The following is an 18,777-nucleotide window of genomic DNA, read 5'->3' on the forward strand; positions in this document are numbered from 1 at the left end:
CATAATCTCATAGTTTGTGAGTTCGAGCCCCGCGTCGGGCTCTGAGCTGTCAGCACAGCTCAGAGCCCGGAGCCTGCTTCAGATTCTGTGTCTCCATCTCTCTCTGCCCTCCCCTGCTTGCACTCTCTGTCCCTCTCTCTCTGTCTCTCTCTCTCTCTCAAAAATAAACATTAAAATTTTTTTTCTTTAAAATAATAAAATAAGTAAATAAATAAATGAATAAAAGGACTGAAGAGGGGCACCTGGGTGGCTCAGTGGTTAAAAGTCTGACTCTTGATCTCGGCTCAGGTCATGAACTCATGGTTTGTGGGTTTGAGCCCCACATGGCTATGCACTGGTGATGTAGAGCCAGCTTGCAATTCGGTCTCTCCCTCTCTCTGCCCCTCCCTCACTCATTCTCTCTGAGACTCTTTCTCAAAATAAATAAACTAAAAAAAAAGGACTGAAGAAAAAAAATAATAAAAGGACTGAAGAGACACTTTCACTTAAAACATATGAAACAAAACAAAAAAGAGCAAAAGTAGAGTAAAAGCTTTGCTAACTGAAAAACTTAGACAATGATTTTTTTCTGGATAGATGGATCTTTTCTTACATTACTGAATAAATACCAAATTTTGAAAACAAGTCTTAAGAAATCTTATTAGTACCACTATTTGTACACCTGAAACTAACACTGCATGTTAACTAACTGCAATGTAAATAAAAACTTAAAAAGAAATTAAAAAAAAAAAAGAAATAGATTATATTAGAAAGAAAAGGGAACAAGATTCTAAAGCCAGCTATGCAGCCAATGATGGGAGAACTCTAGCAAATAAGCTCTGTGGCCTTAGTTTCCTCACGTGTAAAGAAGAATGAGAACTAAAAATCCACCAGGGCCACTTCCAACTCCAAATCTGTATGATTCTAAACAACTGAGACCTGAGCACCTGGGTGGCTCAGTCAGTTGAGTGTTTGACTCTTGATTTCTGCTCAGGTCATGATTATTCCAGGGTCGTAAGATCAAGCCCCATATGGGGCTCTGCACTGGGCAAGGAGCCTGCTTAAGATTCTCTCTCCCTGTGCCCTCTGTCCTTCCCTCCCCCTACAATCTTTCTAAAAAAAAAAAAGGGGGGGGGGTGGTGTCTGGGAGGCTCAGCTGGTTGAGCATCCAACTCTGGTTCAGGTCATGATCTCACGGTTCTTGAGTTCAAGCCCTGAATCAGGCTTTGCATTCAGTGCAGAGCCTGCCTGGGATTCTCTCTCCCTCTCTGCCCCTGCCCCCCACCCACCTCTCTCAAAACAAACAAACAAACAAACAAACATACTAAGAGTTTACTATGTACCAAGAATGGAATGTAACAGAAATTTAGTAATCTCACTTTTTAAGGTACTCTTTTCCCCTTTTAATAAAGAAACAGAGCACAAGAGTGAGTGACTTGCCCCAATCATTCAAACACCTCACCTACAGCCAAGCACTGCTCCAGAAGATTGGTACACAGTAGCGAACAAAATCAAGTTTCTGCCCTCACAGAGCTTAAATTTTAGTTACCAAGGGGTAAGCCCTGATTCTACCCTAGACTGAAGTTACCAGATTAAATAAAGGATGCCCCATTAAATCTGAATTTCAGATAAATGAATAATTTTGTCCCATGCAATGTGGGACACACTATACTTTAGTATTAGTCACTGTTGATACAAGTTCAGCTGAGCATCCTATATTTTTATTTGCTAATTCTGGCAACCCCAGCTTAGATATAACTACAAAATCCTTCCTCAATCCTTTTACTGTATCTCAATGCCTCTAATCAGTGACATCAACAAAGTATTACATTGTACATTGTAATACAGTATATATACGTTAACTTCAACGATGCAATGCATTCTAGTATCTTCTACTCTTTTTCATTTTTCTAAAAATGCTTGTCATGACCCACTAGAGTGATTTTACACTTTATTAAGGGGTCATGACCTACAGTTCAAAAAATATAAAAAGCAATTTAACTTTGTCTTAGGTCACTATTATGAGCACATCAACTAACAACACTGTGCTATGAAACAGTAATGATTCGGTCTACTAAGGCATAGAATTGTAACTAAAAGCCAAATGAAATATTCTTTAGTTCTCATGTCTGTTTTTTGTAATTCTCTCATCTCTTAACTTTCTGTCATGCTATTTTTCTCACTGCTGTCATTGTATTTGCCTCTAAAAGTTTTGCCTTTCTATTGCTGGCAATGTGTAAATCATGTAAAGTAAAAGCAAATAAACTCTGAAAGAGGCCATGAAGAACTCGTCCTTTCTATAATCTCCACAAGCTTCAATGTAAAAACTGTAGGTCTTGTCTTTACTTAATTACTTAGTTATTTTCATTACTACACAATCTCCACAAAAAAGGTTTTTGAGACTCAAAAGAAAAATGCACAATTTAGTACAAAACTAGCTTTTTCTTTAAAACTATAATCAAGATTAATTTTGACTATTTACAAAGATTACTGCTAAAAATATTGTTTGATTCATAAAACGCATTAAGAACACAGAGGCAATCAAAAGTACTTGACCACTGACAAAACTGTTAGATAAAGCATCTCATGGTAATATTCTTAAAAGAATACAACATTCTGAAGTTTCTATATACTTAATAAAAGTAAGTCACATTCATTATTACATCACCGACAAGTTTCATACCACAAACTGATGGGATTTACAAAGACACCATCATAGAATTCCATTTTATCCAGTTCCCAAAATGCAGTTAGCTATTAAACATGGTATGAAATTGTTATTTTACAGCCACTTCAAGGCGAATACTATAAGCAATTCACATTAGAATATTTTTAAACTAAAAGGGATACCAGGGGCGCCTGGCTAGCTCAGTCCGTGGAACATGCGACCCTTTAATCTCAGGGCTGTGGGTTTGAGCCCCAAGATGGGTGTAGAGATTACTTAAAAACAAAACCTTAAAAATATAAAAATAAATAAGGGGCACCTGAGTGGCTCAGTCAGTTAAGTGTCTGACTTCGGCTCAGGTCATGATCTCAGGGTTTGTGAGTTTGAACCACAAGTCAGGCTGTGCTGACAGCTCGAAGCCTGGAGCCTGCTTCAGATTCTGTGTCTCCCTCTCTCTCTTCCTGATCAGCGTTCTCTCTCTCTCAAAAATAAATAAATATTTAAAAAAAGTCTAAAAACGTAAAAATAAATTAAAAGCAATTTCAGGGGTGCCTGGGTGGCTCAGTTGGTCCAGCGTCCAACTTCAGTTCAGGTTCTCACAGTTCTCACGGTTCATGAGTTCAAGCCTGAGAGTTCATGCAAGCCCCACGTCAGGCTCTGTGCTGATAGCGTGGAGCCTGCTTTGAGTTCTGTGTCTCCCTCTTTCTCTGCCCCTACCCCACTCATGCTCTTTCTCTCAAAAATGAATAAACATTAAATAAAAACAAAAATTTTTTAAGGAATTTCAGATTTTCACATGCCCACAACTGAAAATAATTTTCAGCAAATAAAACCTGAGGTTAATAGTTTTGACAAATTTTCATAAGCAACCCCAGACTCATAATACCAAGCCATTAAAAATAATACAACCAAGGACTTAACATTTAAGTCGATTTCATACCACATATGCACAAAATTACACGTATTTTTTAAAAAGATAAAGAACCAGACCTTCTATTTTACCGAGCCAAACCTCAAGGTTACAAAAAGATATCTTGAAGGTCAAGGACTGCCTGTGGTTGTCGCATTCTGTAAAATGCACGGCATGATCTTGTTTACGTCTAGGTCTGTGTTTATTTAAAGAGAGGGATATAATAAAATTCTACAAATAAGTTGCTTTGGGCAAGTCCCCTAACTTTTCGAAGCTTAGGGTTTTTTCCCTTCTACTTTAAAATAAGATTTTCTGTTATTTCTTCATCCTCCTCTATAATTCTAGAGTTTTAGGAGAGAAACATTCTTTTAAGCTTATTTATTTATTTATTTTGAGATACAGAGAGAGTGTGAGCTGGGGAGGGGCAGAGAGAATCCCAAGCAGGCTCTGCAGGGAGCCCTGCCTTGGGGCTGGAAACCTTTAGGTCATGACCTGAGCCAAATCAAGAGTCAGATACTTAACCAACTGAGCCACCCAAGCGTGAGGGAAATATTTTAAAAGACAATATATACTGTTGAATCCAAAACAGTATGTACCATTTGATTCCATCTTGTTTATCATATATATGTTTATAAAAAGTCTGAAAAGATGAACTCCAAACTTCCAACAGTAGCTACTCAAAGAAAGATTGTGGATGATTTTAAAGAAGTTTGGGCTTTCTTTTTGATTCTCGGCAATCTTTTCTACAATGAGTATTTACAACTTACTATTTTTCAAATTATAAGAAGCAGAACTTTCAGATATAAATGAGGCAGTACCTGTAACAAGATTGTTTCTCTACTAATTTCAAGAATAAACCTGTTCTGGGGTGCCTAGGTGGAACAGTTAAGTGTCCAAGTCTTGACTTCAGCTCAGGTCATGATCTCATGGTTCGCAGGATTAAGCCCTGCATCAGGCTCTGTACTAACAGCACAGAGCCTGCTTGGGATTCTCTCTCCTTCCCTTCTCTCTCTCTCTCACAAAATTAAACAAACAAACAAAAAGACTAAATCTATTCTGTTGAGTCAACATGGATGGATCTACAGGGTATTATGCTAAGTGAAATAAGTCAGAGAGAGAAAGACAAATACCATATGATTCCACTCTTAAATGGAATCTTGAAAAAAATGAATAAACAAAAAGCAGAATCAGAACTGCAAATATAGAGAATAAACTGACAGTTCTGGGGGGGAAGGGGGGGAAATGAAGTCAGTCACAGGAATAAAAAGAGCATAAGGAAAACAGTCGATGATATTTTAATAGTGATGCAATGGGACAGATGGTAGCTATACTTGTGGTGAACATAGCATAATGCATAAACATATCAAATCACTAAGTTGTACACCTCAAACTAATGTGACATTATGTGTCAACTATGCTCCAATTTTTTTTAAAAGGTAAAAAAAGAAAAAGAAGAAACCTGTCCTGGACACTGGTTCAAATACATCTCTTATCTCCATTATACTCAGGCAACTTAAGATCCCCTGCAGATCAGCGACCACATTCTCTACAAATCTTCCTATCACAAAGTATGAAATTTTATACATATATTAAATATATATAAGAGATATAAAAATCTCTTGAATTAATTGGCGTTTTAAATAACAGGGAAGTGGTTCATGACATCACTGCCTACAAAACTGCAAATCTGCTTTGTTTGGCAAGCACCTCAATGGAAAATACTACTATTGTACGAAGAACATTCAAAAGCATAAGACATTCTTTTTGAGTAGAAAAATATACTTTAAGGATATCAGAAAACACATTAAGATACAGCTCGAACTTCTCCCAAGCATAAGTAATGCAAGGAAACGTTAGGAGTTCAAAATTAAAATTATGAACGTTAAAATTCTAGATGAAGATGCTACAACCAGGGGCACCTGGGTGGCTCAGTCGGTTAAGTGGCCAACTTCGGCTCAGGTCATGATCTCACACTCTGTGAGTTCGAGCCCCGCATCGGGCTCTGTGCTGACAGCTCAGAGCCTGGGGCCTGTTTCAGATTCTGTGCCTCCTTCTCTCTCTGACCCTCCCCTGTTCATGCTCTGTCTGTCTCTGTCTCAAAAATAAATAAACATTAAAAAAAAAAAAAAAAAAAGATGCTACAACCTTTCAAAGGCTTGATACCAGCTTCACATTCACTGATGAGTAAATTTTCTGACAAAAACATCCCTATTTTTTAAGACTAACATCTAAGGAAGCAAAAAGACCTCAAGAGGAAAGAGCTTTCTACTTTTTTTATTTTAGTAACACTCTTGCTGAAAAAGACCACTGTATTGACCTAAAATATTCGTAGGGTAACAGTCATAGATGACCCAGATATGCTTCACAACAAACTAAAAACCAAACAAACAGAAACAAGTACTTTCACTTAAAAAGATACAGTAGCAGACAGGCCTGTTAATAAACTCTATTTACATGTCCACCAAAGTTGTCACGTTCATTTGAAATAGCTACAAAATCAGGGTTTTGTTCAGGCTCAACTCTTTATAGGATACCAAAATACTATCACTACCCAAAATAGAAAATTTTAATTCTAGGGAAAAAAAGCTTCTAAAAACTTAACACCTTTTTCAAGGTATAAAAACACACTTTGCTCGGGGCACCTGGGTGGCTCAGTCAGTTAAAGCATCGGACTTTGGCTCAGGCATGATCTCACAGTTTGTGAGTTCAAGCCCCGCATCAGGCTCTTGAGCTGACAGCGTGGAGCCTGAAACTTGCTTCTGATTCTGTGTCTTCCTCTGTCTGCCCCTCCCCTGCTCACCCTCTGTCTCTCTCAAAAATAAATAAACATTTAAAAAAAATTTTTTAATTAAAAAAACAAAAACAAAAACACTTTGCTCTTGTCTAAGGAAATCCTCAGCATCCCAGAGACTGGAAAGCAAGTGCTTTCTGGTGAATGCACTAACCTGCCGTCCTGGACCTGAGCTGTGGCCTCCAGCCCAGCTATCCCTCTCCTGCAGACTTGGCTTCCCCCACAGCCATTTCTCTGTTCTAATGGTGTGTTGTACAGCCTTTAGTCAATTGGAAACGTTTGTAGTAAGAACCAAGGACCGGTTTTCTCTCTGACATCTATGAATGCCTTAACCTCCTTTATTCTACATTCTTAAGTCCTAGTTAAGTATTCTTTTGAGAAGGAGCAGGGGAAGGGGCAGAGAATCCCAAGCAGGCTCTGCTCTGGCAGCTCAGCCCACCTCAGCCCAATGCAGAGGATCATGACCTGAGCTGAAACCAAGAGTTCACATGCTTAACCGACTAAGCCACCCAGGCACTGCAGTGCCCTATTAGCCTTACATCTCTCAACGGTGAAACAGTTCAATGAAATAAGAAATAACCAGGAAAAAATAAGAATTACAAAATAAAAACACACTTTGCCATGGTAAAAGTAAATTCTAACACAGCTATAGGACCAAAAACAATTTTTTTTAAAAAATCAGTTCCTCCTTTAAGTCAAAACATATGGCTATTGAATAGTTATGATATGAGTTAACATCCCCTGTGTAAAATTATAACAGTCTAATTAGACATGGAAAATACACCATGAAGGTTTTGACTTTTCAAACGCAGTATCTTTAAGCAACTACAGGATTACTTTTTTGACAAAGATAGACAATTTGACGTAGGTGTTTGCCCAACTTAAAAAGTGTATTTTTTCTCTAGGTACTGAGAATGAAAATTAAGCCAATTAGGTTAAAATAAATAAGCCCAGTAGAAAACCAAAAATGTACACCTTTCAATAAATAGCCTTCTATAGCTCACCTCTGATGACCTAAATGCCAATTAATTTTTTTTTGGTCCAACTACAAATTTCGTTATTATCAATACACACGTAAAAGAATGAATTAATAAAGGATGATGCAGTTTAAACTTTATAAATTACAAATGGGGCCATATGACTAATTCATCTAGATCAAAAGCAAATGGCTAACTACCTCACCTTCAAAGCTTTGTTCAAATGTTACCTGCTCAAAGAAGCCTTGCCAACTCATTTAAAACTGTATCCCACTTCCTTTCCCCACATTCCCATATTATACCCTTAATCTGCTCTCCTCTAATCCCCCATAGCTCCTACCTAATATCAGATCTAGTGTGCTAATTTAATGTCTCTTGTTTATTGTCTGGTTCATTACGTTAAATTGTAAACACCAGAAAAGCAGCTATCTTTGTTTTATTCACTGGCATATCCCAAGCACTTATAACTGCCTGTACGTAGATTTTCAATAATTTTATGTGTTCAATGATGTCAAAGTTTTTAGGCTCTTCTAAGAAATATTTTAAAAGATGAGTATCTTGCAAATATTTAAGTGGAACATGATGAAAAATTACACTACACTGCAGCGTAATTTCCAAGTTGCAATGCCTTCAGAGAAAGAAGCAATGAAAGTACTAAGCTGAAAATTACTAAAATAAGTTTTTATTCACATTTAATCCTCTATCCAAAGAAACTGTAATGTTATATTATTTAGGATTGGGAATGGGGTAACAGAATTGTAAACCCATTATTTTTTTAAATAGGGAAGAAAATGTGGGAGTAGAAGAGATATGGGTTAGCCAGTGATAATTCCCAATAGTGCCATGAAATTATATAAAAGTTAACAAAGATAGCTTGGTCATTGGCTAACAACTAATAAAAAATACTTTTAGATGAATAAGGGAGATTAACAACAACAAAAGCTTCAGAACAAGTTTCTCAGAACTTTCATTCCTCTACTTAGTAACTGAGTCTTTGGAAGTATGAGCACAATAGATAAACCATGTATCCTCATTAGTGTTAACAGTTACTGTTTTCAAAGCATCTTCCCATATATTATTTCATTAAGTCCTCAGAGAAACCAAATTCAAACTCAAGTATAAATAATCAGGTAGCTAACAAAAGCACTTAATAACGTATTCACTTGACAGTAAGTGCAACTTTTCCCTTGAAAATCCCCCACAGTGTTTGACAAAGAAACCATTCTATAGAAGAGCCACCTTCTTGGCAATGGAAACTATTACAAGTCTTCTGAAGAGTAATATGGCACAGCTAGCAAGAGCCATAAAAATCTTGAAGCCCTTTGACCTAGTAAAAACCACTCCTGGGAACTTTCTCTAAGGCAATAATTAGACTGAAGCCAAAAGCTATTAGTATAAAGATGTTTACTGCACCACTATCTAGCATAGTAAAGGTGGAAACCCAAATTCCAACAATAGGAGAATGGTTAACCAAAAACCTAAAAAAAGTTTGTAACACAATGCTAAGGAGAAAAAAACAACACAAATAACATACATAATCGCTAAAGCCACATAAACATGAAAATGTAAAAGGCAAAAATAAGAATTAGATTAATGCAGACTTTAATATTATGGGTATGTTGTTCTAATATAAAACCACCTTCTAAAACATACATGACAATTTAAGACAGAATAAATTTTTGAAAGCCATGAAAATCCACTATTCAAGTTAAAAAAAAAAAGTCAAATATGATGAAATGTTAAAGACGACATGTGAATTTCTAGACATTCAAGAATATTTTACTACTTTTCAACATGTCAAACCCAAAGCTGCATTTTCTTTCCTCACCTTTGGCCCCAGATACGTATTTTAACTGCTGATACACACAAACGTAATGTGAGGAGACTCTAGAAATTGTAATTAATTTACAAAGAACCCAGGAACAATAGTTCAAAATCAAAAGGAATTCTACAAGTACCTTTAAAATCCTGTATAAGAATAAAAACATCTCTTACCTATCAAAATGAGTTAAGGGCCAGAATCTATGTCTCAAATAAAAGAACTTAAACCAAGGAATTATTTAAATTAACCTTGGATGTTCGTGAAGCCTCAAGAAACAGAAAAAGATCTTTGGTACTAAAACATTCCATATTTTTTTGATCACTTAAGCCACTCCGGAACAAATTCTTTATTATTAAATTTTTAAGCCTAAGGAGAGCTGATGCAACTTAAAAGCGTAAGTATTATTTTTCAATTATTTGAACAAGCTGAATATATCTGCCAAATTTCTGAGACCTAAGAAGAAAAAAAAAGATATCCTTTTCAATAAACATTATGTACAAAATTTTTCCATTTTTCACTATGGATGCCAGTGAAAAAGGGAAACGGAATTACAGAATCCTAAGAGAAAGAGCTGGGAAAATAAGCACTTCATCTGAACCAGTTGGACTAGGTTAACGTTTGTGGGTGGTTCAGAGAAGGGGTAACTCTGGGGGTGTGGGTAGGGTAGAAGTAAGAAAACCAATGTTGGCCCTTCCCCCTCCCTAGAAGGAAGCACAATTCCTTAAAAATCAGCTCTGATTCATCTTGACGGATAACTTCTCCTATCATAAATGAGAATTCTTTGGAAATAGATTGCTGAAAACCTGTTTTCAAAAAGAAAACTCAGTGCATGAAATAAAAAAAAAAAAAAAAAAAAATCCCCTTACCCCACCTTTTAAAGCCCAGGATGTCTGTCTAGGGAGGACCCTCGTCGTCGAATCTGCCAACCCCGCCTAGGCCTAACGAAGGCACGGTAGTGCCGGCAACACGGATGGGCTTGGGGCACAAGGGAAATGGTCTCGCGTGCCCTTGGTGAGCTCTGGCGGCACTCCCCAAGTTAAGGACACTGGCCACAATGGAATGGAGTCTATTGACATTTGCTGCCCCGTTTGAACACTAAGCATTTTTTCTTAGTTCGTGAAACACGAACTGACAACCACCCCCCCCCCCCAACACACACACCCCCAACAGGCCTTCCCGCACAAACACACCCTCCGGAGTCAGACCCGGTTAACTGAGACAACACAGAGATCCTAGTCCCTACCACAAACCTAGGTGCATGGTGGGGGAAAGGGGGAGACGACGCAAGTAAACACCTGCATTTCTGCCTTTAGGAACCCCACCACGTCCCCAGCTGCAATCCCTCTCCGCTCGAAATTTCAAAAATTGGGGTGAGGGCTGGGGAAAATGCACCGTGCCCGCTCCCTGCCACCCACCACCATCCCCTTATGTCCCCAATCTGGCCTGGACTTCTGACGCACGCCTGGGTCCGGCCCTCGCCCACCACTATTCAAAGGCGCCTTCTCCTCGGCGGCCTCGAAACAGCAATGCGGATCGGCCACCACCCGCGGCGGAGAGGCCTTGCGGGGGAAGGAGGGAGGCCGGGAGGGGGCCGGGCACTCCCCCACCCCTTCCTCAGGTGGGGGAGGGCGGAACGCTGCGGGAGACTGCACGGAGCCCGACGATTCCAGAGGCGTCCGGGAGCCCCCCGCGCCGTGTTAGATTTAAATGCGGAGGGGCGCGGGGGGCTACTACCCGCCTCAATCCGGTTCTTCGACCTTTCCCAGGACAGAGAGTGGGGGTGCTTAGGGGCGCTTCACAGACCCTACTGATTCCAGATGAGCCCCGTGGCTACCCCTTTAACGGACAGGGGGGACGCTGCCCTAACTTTCCCCCCTCCCTCGTTATTCCCCAATGGGGGAGTTGGCAAGTTTCGAGAGACTGAACCAAAACCTAAAGACCATTCCACGTTAATATTTAAACTGCGGGGTGGGGGCGCTGCCCAAGCATCCCCTCCATGTTGGGGTTAACGGAGGAACAGAGACTGACAAATGCTGAGACCTGTGAATCCCTCCCAAACACTTAAATGGAGAGGGGGAGGCTGCCCAGTCCTTCCATCTTGACCGTTTGGGGGAGGGGATGGGGATGTTGCTGGAGACTGGACACGACCTGACATTCCCGGAGGGATCCCGCAGCGGCCCCCACCCAAACCCCCCGGCTCCAGAAGGGAGTGGGAGCCCCACCCCCACTGCAGGCCCCCAGCCCACCCCACCAAGCCAGGCCGGTCACGGGGCGGGGACGACGGTGTGGGCCGCGGGGGAGGGGACGTGAGGCCCAGGCTCGTCCAGGCCCGGAGCGGAGGGGGCTGGGGCGCGACACCCACCTGCCCAGGCCGGGCCGCCCGCCGCCTGCGCTCGCCGCCGCCACCGAGGAGGAGGAAGCCACTGCCGAAGACGACGAGATTGAGGACGGCGACGGCGCGGTGGCGGGCGACGTGAGAAGGCCGCCGCTGCCGCCGGGCTTACGGGCATTGGCAGCCGCGGGCGGCTGCTGCTGCTGCTGCTGCTGCTGCTGGGGCTTCAGCGACATGGTGAGAGGCCCATACACCGGCCCGCACGCCGGGCGGGGACAGCCGGGAGCCGGGCGCGCCGAAGAGACGCCGGAGCGCGGCGGGGACGCGCGGGCGCCGAGCGGGGAGGCGCGGGATGGCGCGGCCGGGGGGGCGCCCGGGCCGGCGAGAGGGAGAAGGAGAACGACGAAGGGGCGGGGAGGCCCGCTGAAACCGAGGAGCCGCCGGGAGCCGGGCAGGGACGCGCCGCCGCCGTTGCCGTTGCTACCAAAACAGTCTGAGGCGGAGGGAGGCGAGCGCTGCCCGGAGGGAGGGGGGCCGGGGCCGGGCGGGGGAGGGGCGGCGGAGGGATACGGGCCCGGAGCCGCGCCGCCGCCGCCGCCCCGCCCGCCCCGCCGCGCCGGCCGCGGGAGCGAGCGCCGCCCGGGCCACCTGGCCGCGGCGAAGCGGCGTGGCTCGATGGCCGCTGCGGGGCCCCGAGGAGCTGCGGCCGCCGAGCGCATCGGGGGTCGGGCACACACAGACGCCGCGTGGCGACGCCGGGTGGGCGCGGTGGTGCGGGAAGGGGACTCTTTACCGGAAGTCGGAAGGGTCGGACGGAAGCAGAACGTGAGACGACCCCGGGGCCGGGAGGGACACGTGAGGAGCGGGCGCCGCGCTGGGCCGCGTTCGCGGGGGTCGGGTGAGGGCCCGGCGGCCGGCCCGGCCCAGATCCGCCCTCCTCGAGGCGGGTCTGCCCTTCGGGAGGGCGTGTCTGTCTTCGCCCTCGGGGCCGGCCTAGTCTAGAGGACGGGAGGGAAGTGTTTCTTCCCCGCCCCCCCAGTAATCTTTCAGTGTTTTCAGACTGCTGGGAGAGTCGGTGTTTACCCCCACCTGATGCAACCTCCAGCATGGACTGCGAGTCCTTTCAGGGCGGAGACTGTCTTGCTACGTAAGAAGCATCTAGAACACAAGCATCCCATAGTTGTCTTTGTATCCCCAGCACCTGGCACACAGTGGGTTCTCACCGCGTTACTGGATGTCTAAAGGCAGTCTTTTTTTTCCCTGCCAAGACTAGCAAGTTTGGAGTCGAGCAACCTCCCTGGGCCACCCACATCTGGTTACCTTTACCCTACTTTTTCCACCCCAGCAACATAGTAGCCAGGAAGCTCTTTTGGGTATCTGACCTTCATTTGAACCCATTTTCCCTCACTTGAACTTCTTTTTTTCCTTATTCATGAGACTCAAAAGGAAATGTACGTGATTGGTAGAGCTATGGATAATGGGGTCTCCCGTGGTGGAAACAGAGCAGACCTCACAAGAATGTGCGAACTTTAGACCTTGACCCCTTTAGAAGTTTTACTTTAACTTAGATTGCTAGCCAGCACAGTAGTCCATTTTTTAAATGTTGCAATTAAACTGGAAGCAAACAGATAATTTTTTTGAGTGAAGAATCTAGGCTTTTAAGTAAAATTACTTAAGGAAATGATAGGGGGGAAAACACCAAAATTCCCCCTCAACTTACCAGAATTGTCAGATAAAGGTAAAGACATAGAAAAACTTGGGAGAATGATTAAGCCACAAGTCTCCAGTAACCAAATGGAAATTAATCTCCTAGATAGTCCAGGCAAAAATTATTATATTCTACAAGTATGTGAAATGTAGGAAATCAGCTTTATCTCCCATCTGAAGTAAAAAGAAGGTTGACAAGAAAAAGAAAACTATTCTTTTAAGCCAACAGTTGCAAAATCCTTTAAAATTTAACCCAAAGGAAATTGAGATTAAAAAAAAAAAAAAAAAAAAACAGAGGAGAGGGGGAAAAAAATAGAAGGACCATAATAGAAATACAATCAACTTTCTCTGGTTTAATGATTTGATAGTTAACCATGTCTGGGACCAAGATCCCAGAATTAAGTCTTAGGACCAAACTGCAGACAGGTGGGAGACTGAAGGGAGTGGAATAAGAAAACCTGAAGCTGACAGCTGAACTTGATTTGGTTTAGGCTTAAGAAAGCTCCAAGTTTTCACCCACTATCATTGAAAATATATTTAACAATTTATTGAGGCATAATTTTCATATTATAAAATTTACCCATTTTGTTTACAAACCAATGATTCTCAGTAAATCCACAGAGTTATGCAACCATCACCATTAATTTCAGAACATTGCCATCACCCCAAAAGGATCCTTACACCCATTTGCACTTACTCCTGGTTCCCATTCTCAGCACCAGCAACCACTAATCTACTTTCATCAGATTTATCTATTCTAGACATATCCATATAAATGGAATATAACAATAGGTGGTCTTTCACTTAGCATAATGTTTTGGAGGTTTATCTATGTCATAGCATGTATCAATGTTTAATTACTTATTATCACTGAGTAGTATCCCATTGTATGGATGTATCACATTTCCCCGTATCTCCTCACCAGTTGGTGGACTTTTAGTTGTTTCAAGTTGGGGGCTATTATGAATACTACCACTATGAACATTTGCAAAGTATGTCTTCATGTGGATACATGTTTTCATCTCTCTTGAACAGATGCCTAAAAATGGAATGTTGGGTGGTATTGCAAATTTATATTTAACTCTTGTCTTTTTTAAGATTTTGTTTTTTTAAGTAATCTCTGCACTCAACATGGGGCTCGAACTCACAATCCTGAGATCAAGAGTTGCATGCTCTACCAACTGAGCCAGTCAGGCACCCCTATATTTAACTTTTTAAAGATACTATCAAACTCTTTTCCAAAGTGACTCTGCCATTTTACATCCACACCTGGAATGTTTGAGGGTTTATCATTAAAATCCCACTTCTGCTTTTATATTAAAATGGAAACCAAGAGAACCTTTACCATCGAGTCTGTTTTGTACACACACCCCTTTTTTATTTGCTGAAGGAAGATCACCACCCAAAACCAAGGATGTGTTTTATTGCAAAGCTTTCACCTAAATTCTGGACATCTAAAGATGTGGCTATTTAACAGCAACTGTGACATCACTTCACAGGGCTTAAGCTTTCAATGTAAATGTCAGGGGGCCACTGGGTGGCTCAGTTGGTAAAGCGTCTGATTCGATTTCGGTTCAGGTCACGATCTCATGGTCAATGTGGAGTCCTCTTAAGATTCTCTCTCCTCCCCCCCTCCTTTGCCTCTGCTTCTCCTCTTCTCTCTCCCTCTCTCTCTCTGTTCCTTCTCTTTCTCTCAAAAACAAACAAACAAAAAAAACAGTTTTTTTTTTTTTTTTAACAAATGTAAATATCAGGATAATGCACCTGAAGACAAATGGTGTGGTAGGCAGCCTGTAAGATGACTCCACGCAATCCTGTTCTCCTGGGGTTCAGACCCCATGAAAGCTCTACAACTTGAATTTCCACTGGACCTACTGGCTTCCTTCAAACAAAAAGTTTGAAAAAAGTATGGGCTTCCAATTCCGAGATTAGGTTTTAAAAAGACTGTGGCTTTTGTTTGGGATGGTCTTCTCTCACTCATTTGTTTGAAGGAAGCTAGCTGCCATGTCATGAACTACCCTACGAAGAGGCCTACATGGCAAGGAATGGTTGTGTATGAGCACAGCAGTGAGGACCTGATGGCTGCCAACAGCCATGTGGGGAGCTTGGAAGTGGATCATCCCCCAGTCCAGACTTGATGTGGCTACAGCCCTGATCAAAGCATCTTAATAGGCTTTGTTAGAGACCCTGAGCTAGAGGTGCTCAGTTTAGCCACACCAGATTCCCAACCCTTTTGTTGTTTCAGTCAATAAGTCCCGGCGTAATTTGTCATGCAGCAAAAGACAACCAATACAGATGACCAAAAAAGTGCATTTCCTATGATTTCCACGTGCGTTCAGAATTCTTTAAAGGGGTGCCTGGCTGGCTGAGTTAGTGGAGCATACGACTCTTGATCTCAGGGTTGTGAGTTTGAGCCCCATGTTGGGTGTAGAGATTACTTAAAAATAGAATCTTTAAAATTAAAAATAATTCTTTAAAAACAAATGCTGAAATCAGATATATTATATCCAATAGAATGTAAATTTTTGAATGCTTCCCAAATGACTTTTAGGCAGCCATTTAAACCAAACCAACAAGTGTCACTGGAGAGTTGTCATCAAAGACAATGAAGAACATTGTCCCAAAGGAGTTCTGAGATTGAGAAATATTGCTAAAATTTAAACTTCAAAAATAATTGTTACCATTCCAACCACTATTTCAGAAATGAAAAGAGTATCAAGTGAGGAGGCATATAGGGAGAGTCTTTCAAACTTGGGAATCTAGTCCTGTGAATTCTATACTTGCTTTTTGATTTTCAATGACCCTTCAGTGAGCCACAGGGCCCTTTAATTTTCATCACTTCACTGATTAATCAAGTCTGAGGATTTGGGGATGAAAAACTGATGTAACCACGCAAAGCAGAAATGCAAAGAGTGATTTGCTATCTCTCAGAACAGCAGCACACATCAGATGATCCAGTATTTCCAGTAATTCGTTTTTCTGCAATCATTTCTTTTCAGCTCTCTTCATTGGATCATGTTTAATGTATGATGATACATTATTCACTCAATACTCTTGATTTCACTTTCAAAAGCATGAAAATTAATTCAAATCAAAACTAACATGCACCCCCCAAAAATCCATCCTCTTCAAGTTTTTGCATAGACCAATCCTCATTTTAAAAAAAGAGAGAGAGCAGATGTAATTTCAAAAATAGGACCATGGCTAATTAAACCAGTGTTTTTTTCTAACCATGGTTACTCAGAATTCTTAGAGGCTAATCTATTTGTAGACACTCCAGGAATCCCAAAAGACTAAAATCAATAAAAAAAAAAAAAAAGAAAGAAAGAAAGAAAGAAAGAAAGAAAGAAAGAAAGAAAAAGAAAAAGTGTATGGTGTGGAGTGCTTCCAGGAGGGCATTATTTATACACCTTGTGTGCAAAGTAACAACTTTCCCATAGATTTGAAAAACAGAGGTGGGGGTGCCAAAATAGTAGGGAACACAGCAACATTATCTGAAAAGCTTTTAAATGAGTCTTTCCTTCACACAAGCACACTTCTGGTTGTTAAGTTGCTCATTTTGTTTTACCTTGTGGGACAGAATAATGATGCGGTGACATTATTCACGAAGCAAAAGCTGGATGCCAGCTGAAATAGACACAGAAGAAAGAATTCTTTACTCTTCATTGGAATTGCTTGCACTGCGCAGAGCCAGAAATTTAAAGAAACTCAGCCTTTTGTTTTTCCTCATTTCTCTCTTTTTGTTTTCATTCCCCCCCTTTTTTGGGTGAATTTTGTGGGCAGCCTGTTGTTCCAGCGGCCAGATTTATGGAAACCAGAGATTTGAAGCATGCACCATTTGGAGAATTGCAGGAGGGGATTTAAAATTGATGTGTGCAGCAACACTGACAGCTGAAGTGGGCATTAGCATGGGAGCTTGTTAAGTTTGCTACAAGATACTAGGAACCCTACAATAGAGCCCCCAGAGGGATCAGACTATAATTAATACTAGCTAGCACTGCTGACCTATCATCTTAGAATGAAGACTTGGATTCTTATTCCAGAGTGGAATCAGATACCAGCTTAACAATACTCCCTGTCTTGTCTAAGCCCCCATATTACCAAAACAATTTATTTTCCATAAGGTAGGCCTGGACTAGAGAATGAGGATGATAATAATTGCAGGTCCTTATATAGCATTCACTATGGGCCAGCTCTGTTCTAAGTGCTTTTTTTTTTAATATTTTTTTAATGTTTACTTATTTTTGAGAGAGAGAGAGAGTGTGAGCGGGGAAGGGGCAGAGAGAGAGGGAGACACAGAATCTGAAGAAGGCTCCAGGGTCTGAGCTGTTAGCACAGAGCCCGATGCGGGGCTCAAACTCATGAACCAAGAGATCATGACCTGAGCCAAAGTTGAATGCTTAACCGACTGAGCCATCCAGGTGCCCCCTAAGTGCTTTCTACGTAAGAACTCATGTAATCCTCACAATACCCACTGATTCTTAATGGAAAGGGAGAATTTTGCACTGCCTCCTCCCCGCCCTGGGGGACATTTGGAAATGTCTAGAGATATCCTTGGTTGTCACAATTGAAGAGTAAATGCGGGGTGCCTGGGTGGCTCAGTCGGTTAAGTGTCTGACTTCAGCTCAGGTCATGATCTCATGGTTTGTGAGTTCGAGCCCCGTGTCACGCTCTGTGCTGACAGCTCAGAGCCTGGAGCCTGCTTCGGATTCTGGGTCTCCTTCTCTCTCTGCCCTTCCTTCACCCGTGCTCTGTCTCTCTGTCTCTCTGTCTCTCTCTCTCTCTCTCTCTCTCCCATAAATCAACATTTAAAAAAACTTTTGAAGAGTAAATGTTACTGGCGTGCTATGAGTGAGGCCAGGGATGCTGCTAAACACACTACAGTGCATAGGACAACTCCCCTCCCCCACAAAGAATTATCCCCCTCCAAATGTCAGTAGGGCCAAGGTTGCTAGAGAAACCCTGCATAGCCCTGCGAAGTAGATAGGATTATTATTGCCATGTGACAGATGGAGAGACTGAGGCCCAAAAAGTTTAAGTCGTTTTGCCTATGGCCACATTCATTAAATGTTAGAGCTAGGATCGGAACCCAGGCAGTGGCAGTCTGCCTGCAACATCTGGTCTCTAAACCGCTCTCCTATATAAAATAGTGAAAGCCTAAGAGGGCTCTCTGAGAAAAAACAAACTTTTCTTCGTGGTTTCATCAAAGGCAAGGTTCTGGTGACCTGGCAGCACTACCGACTGCCCGCTGGATTAGAGAGAGAAGGGACGAATGTTAAAAGTCCCCATCTACAGCTGGCAGAGCCCATTAACACTGAAACTGCCCCTTTCCTCTGGCCCAACAAAGGTGGAGAGATGAACGCGCGAGGATGACCCCCGCAGTGCTGTTTGGATCAGAGAACAGAAGCCCCATCAGCAGGGAGCAGTCAGATGCCTCATAGAGTATCCTAAATGCAGCGGAAGATGCAATATTCTCAGCTGTTCAGTGAGAAAGAGGCAGAGCTTCACACTGATCCAAGAGGATCTTTAAAACCTGTTGTTTAGGGGCGCCTGGGTGGCGGCGCAGTCGGTTAAGCGTCCGACTTCAGCCAGGT

General features: G+C 42.3%; 1 protein-coding gene and 1 long non-coding RNA gene across 46 annotated transcripts in view; one reads left to right on the plus strand and one right to left on the minus strand.

The window, feature by feature from the left end:
- ATXN2 (ataxin 2) overlaps nucleotides 1-12,371 on the minus strand; it is a 127,457-nt gene extending 115,086 nt beyond the window's left edge. For 11 of the 45 annotated variants that reach the window (XR_006707240.1, XR_006707237.1, XR_006707235.1 and 8 more), the window contains exon 1: nucleotides 11,507-12,081. Coding sequence is in view for 26 of the 45 variants with exons in the window: in XM_045456970.1 (XP_045312926.1) it covers nucleotides 11,507-11,712 (206 nt within the window). In the remaining 19 variants the exon portion in view is untranslated. Of the gene's footprint in view, nucleotides 1-11,506; nucleotides 12,082-12,269 lie in introns of those variants that run through there. The other 34 variants (XR_006707242.1, XR_006707233.1, XR_006707241.1 and 31 more) reach the window with 8 other exon arrangements.
- A 116-nt stretch (nucleotides 12,372-12,487) lies between these two features.
- LOC123587319 lies at nucleotides 12,488-18,726 on the plus strand. The gene is made up of 2 exons (XR_006707243.1): nucleotides 12,488-12,623; nucleotides 18,531-18,726. It is a non-coding gene; the product is annotated as an uncharacterized LOC123587319 (long non-coding RNA).
- Nucleotides 18,727-18,777: the final 51 nt, after the last annotated feature.

The sequence above is a fragment of the Leopardus geoffroyi genome, chromosome D3 (assembly GCF_018350155.1).
Source record: "Leopardus geoffroyi isolate Oge1 chromosome D3, O.geoffroyi_Oge1_pat1.0, whole genome shotgun sequence".
Taxonomy (NCBI): Eukaryota; Metazoa; Chordata; class Mammalia; order Carnivora; family Felidae; genus Leopardus; species Leopardus geoffroyi.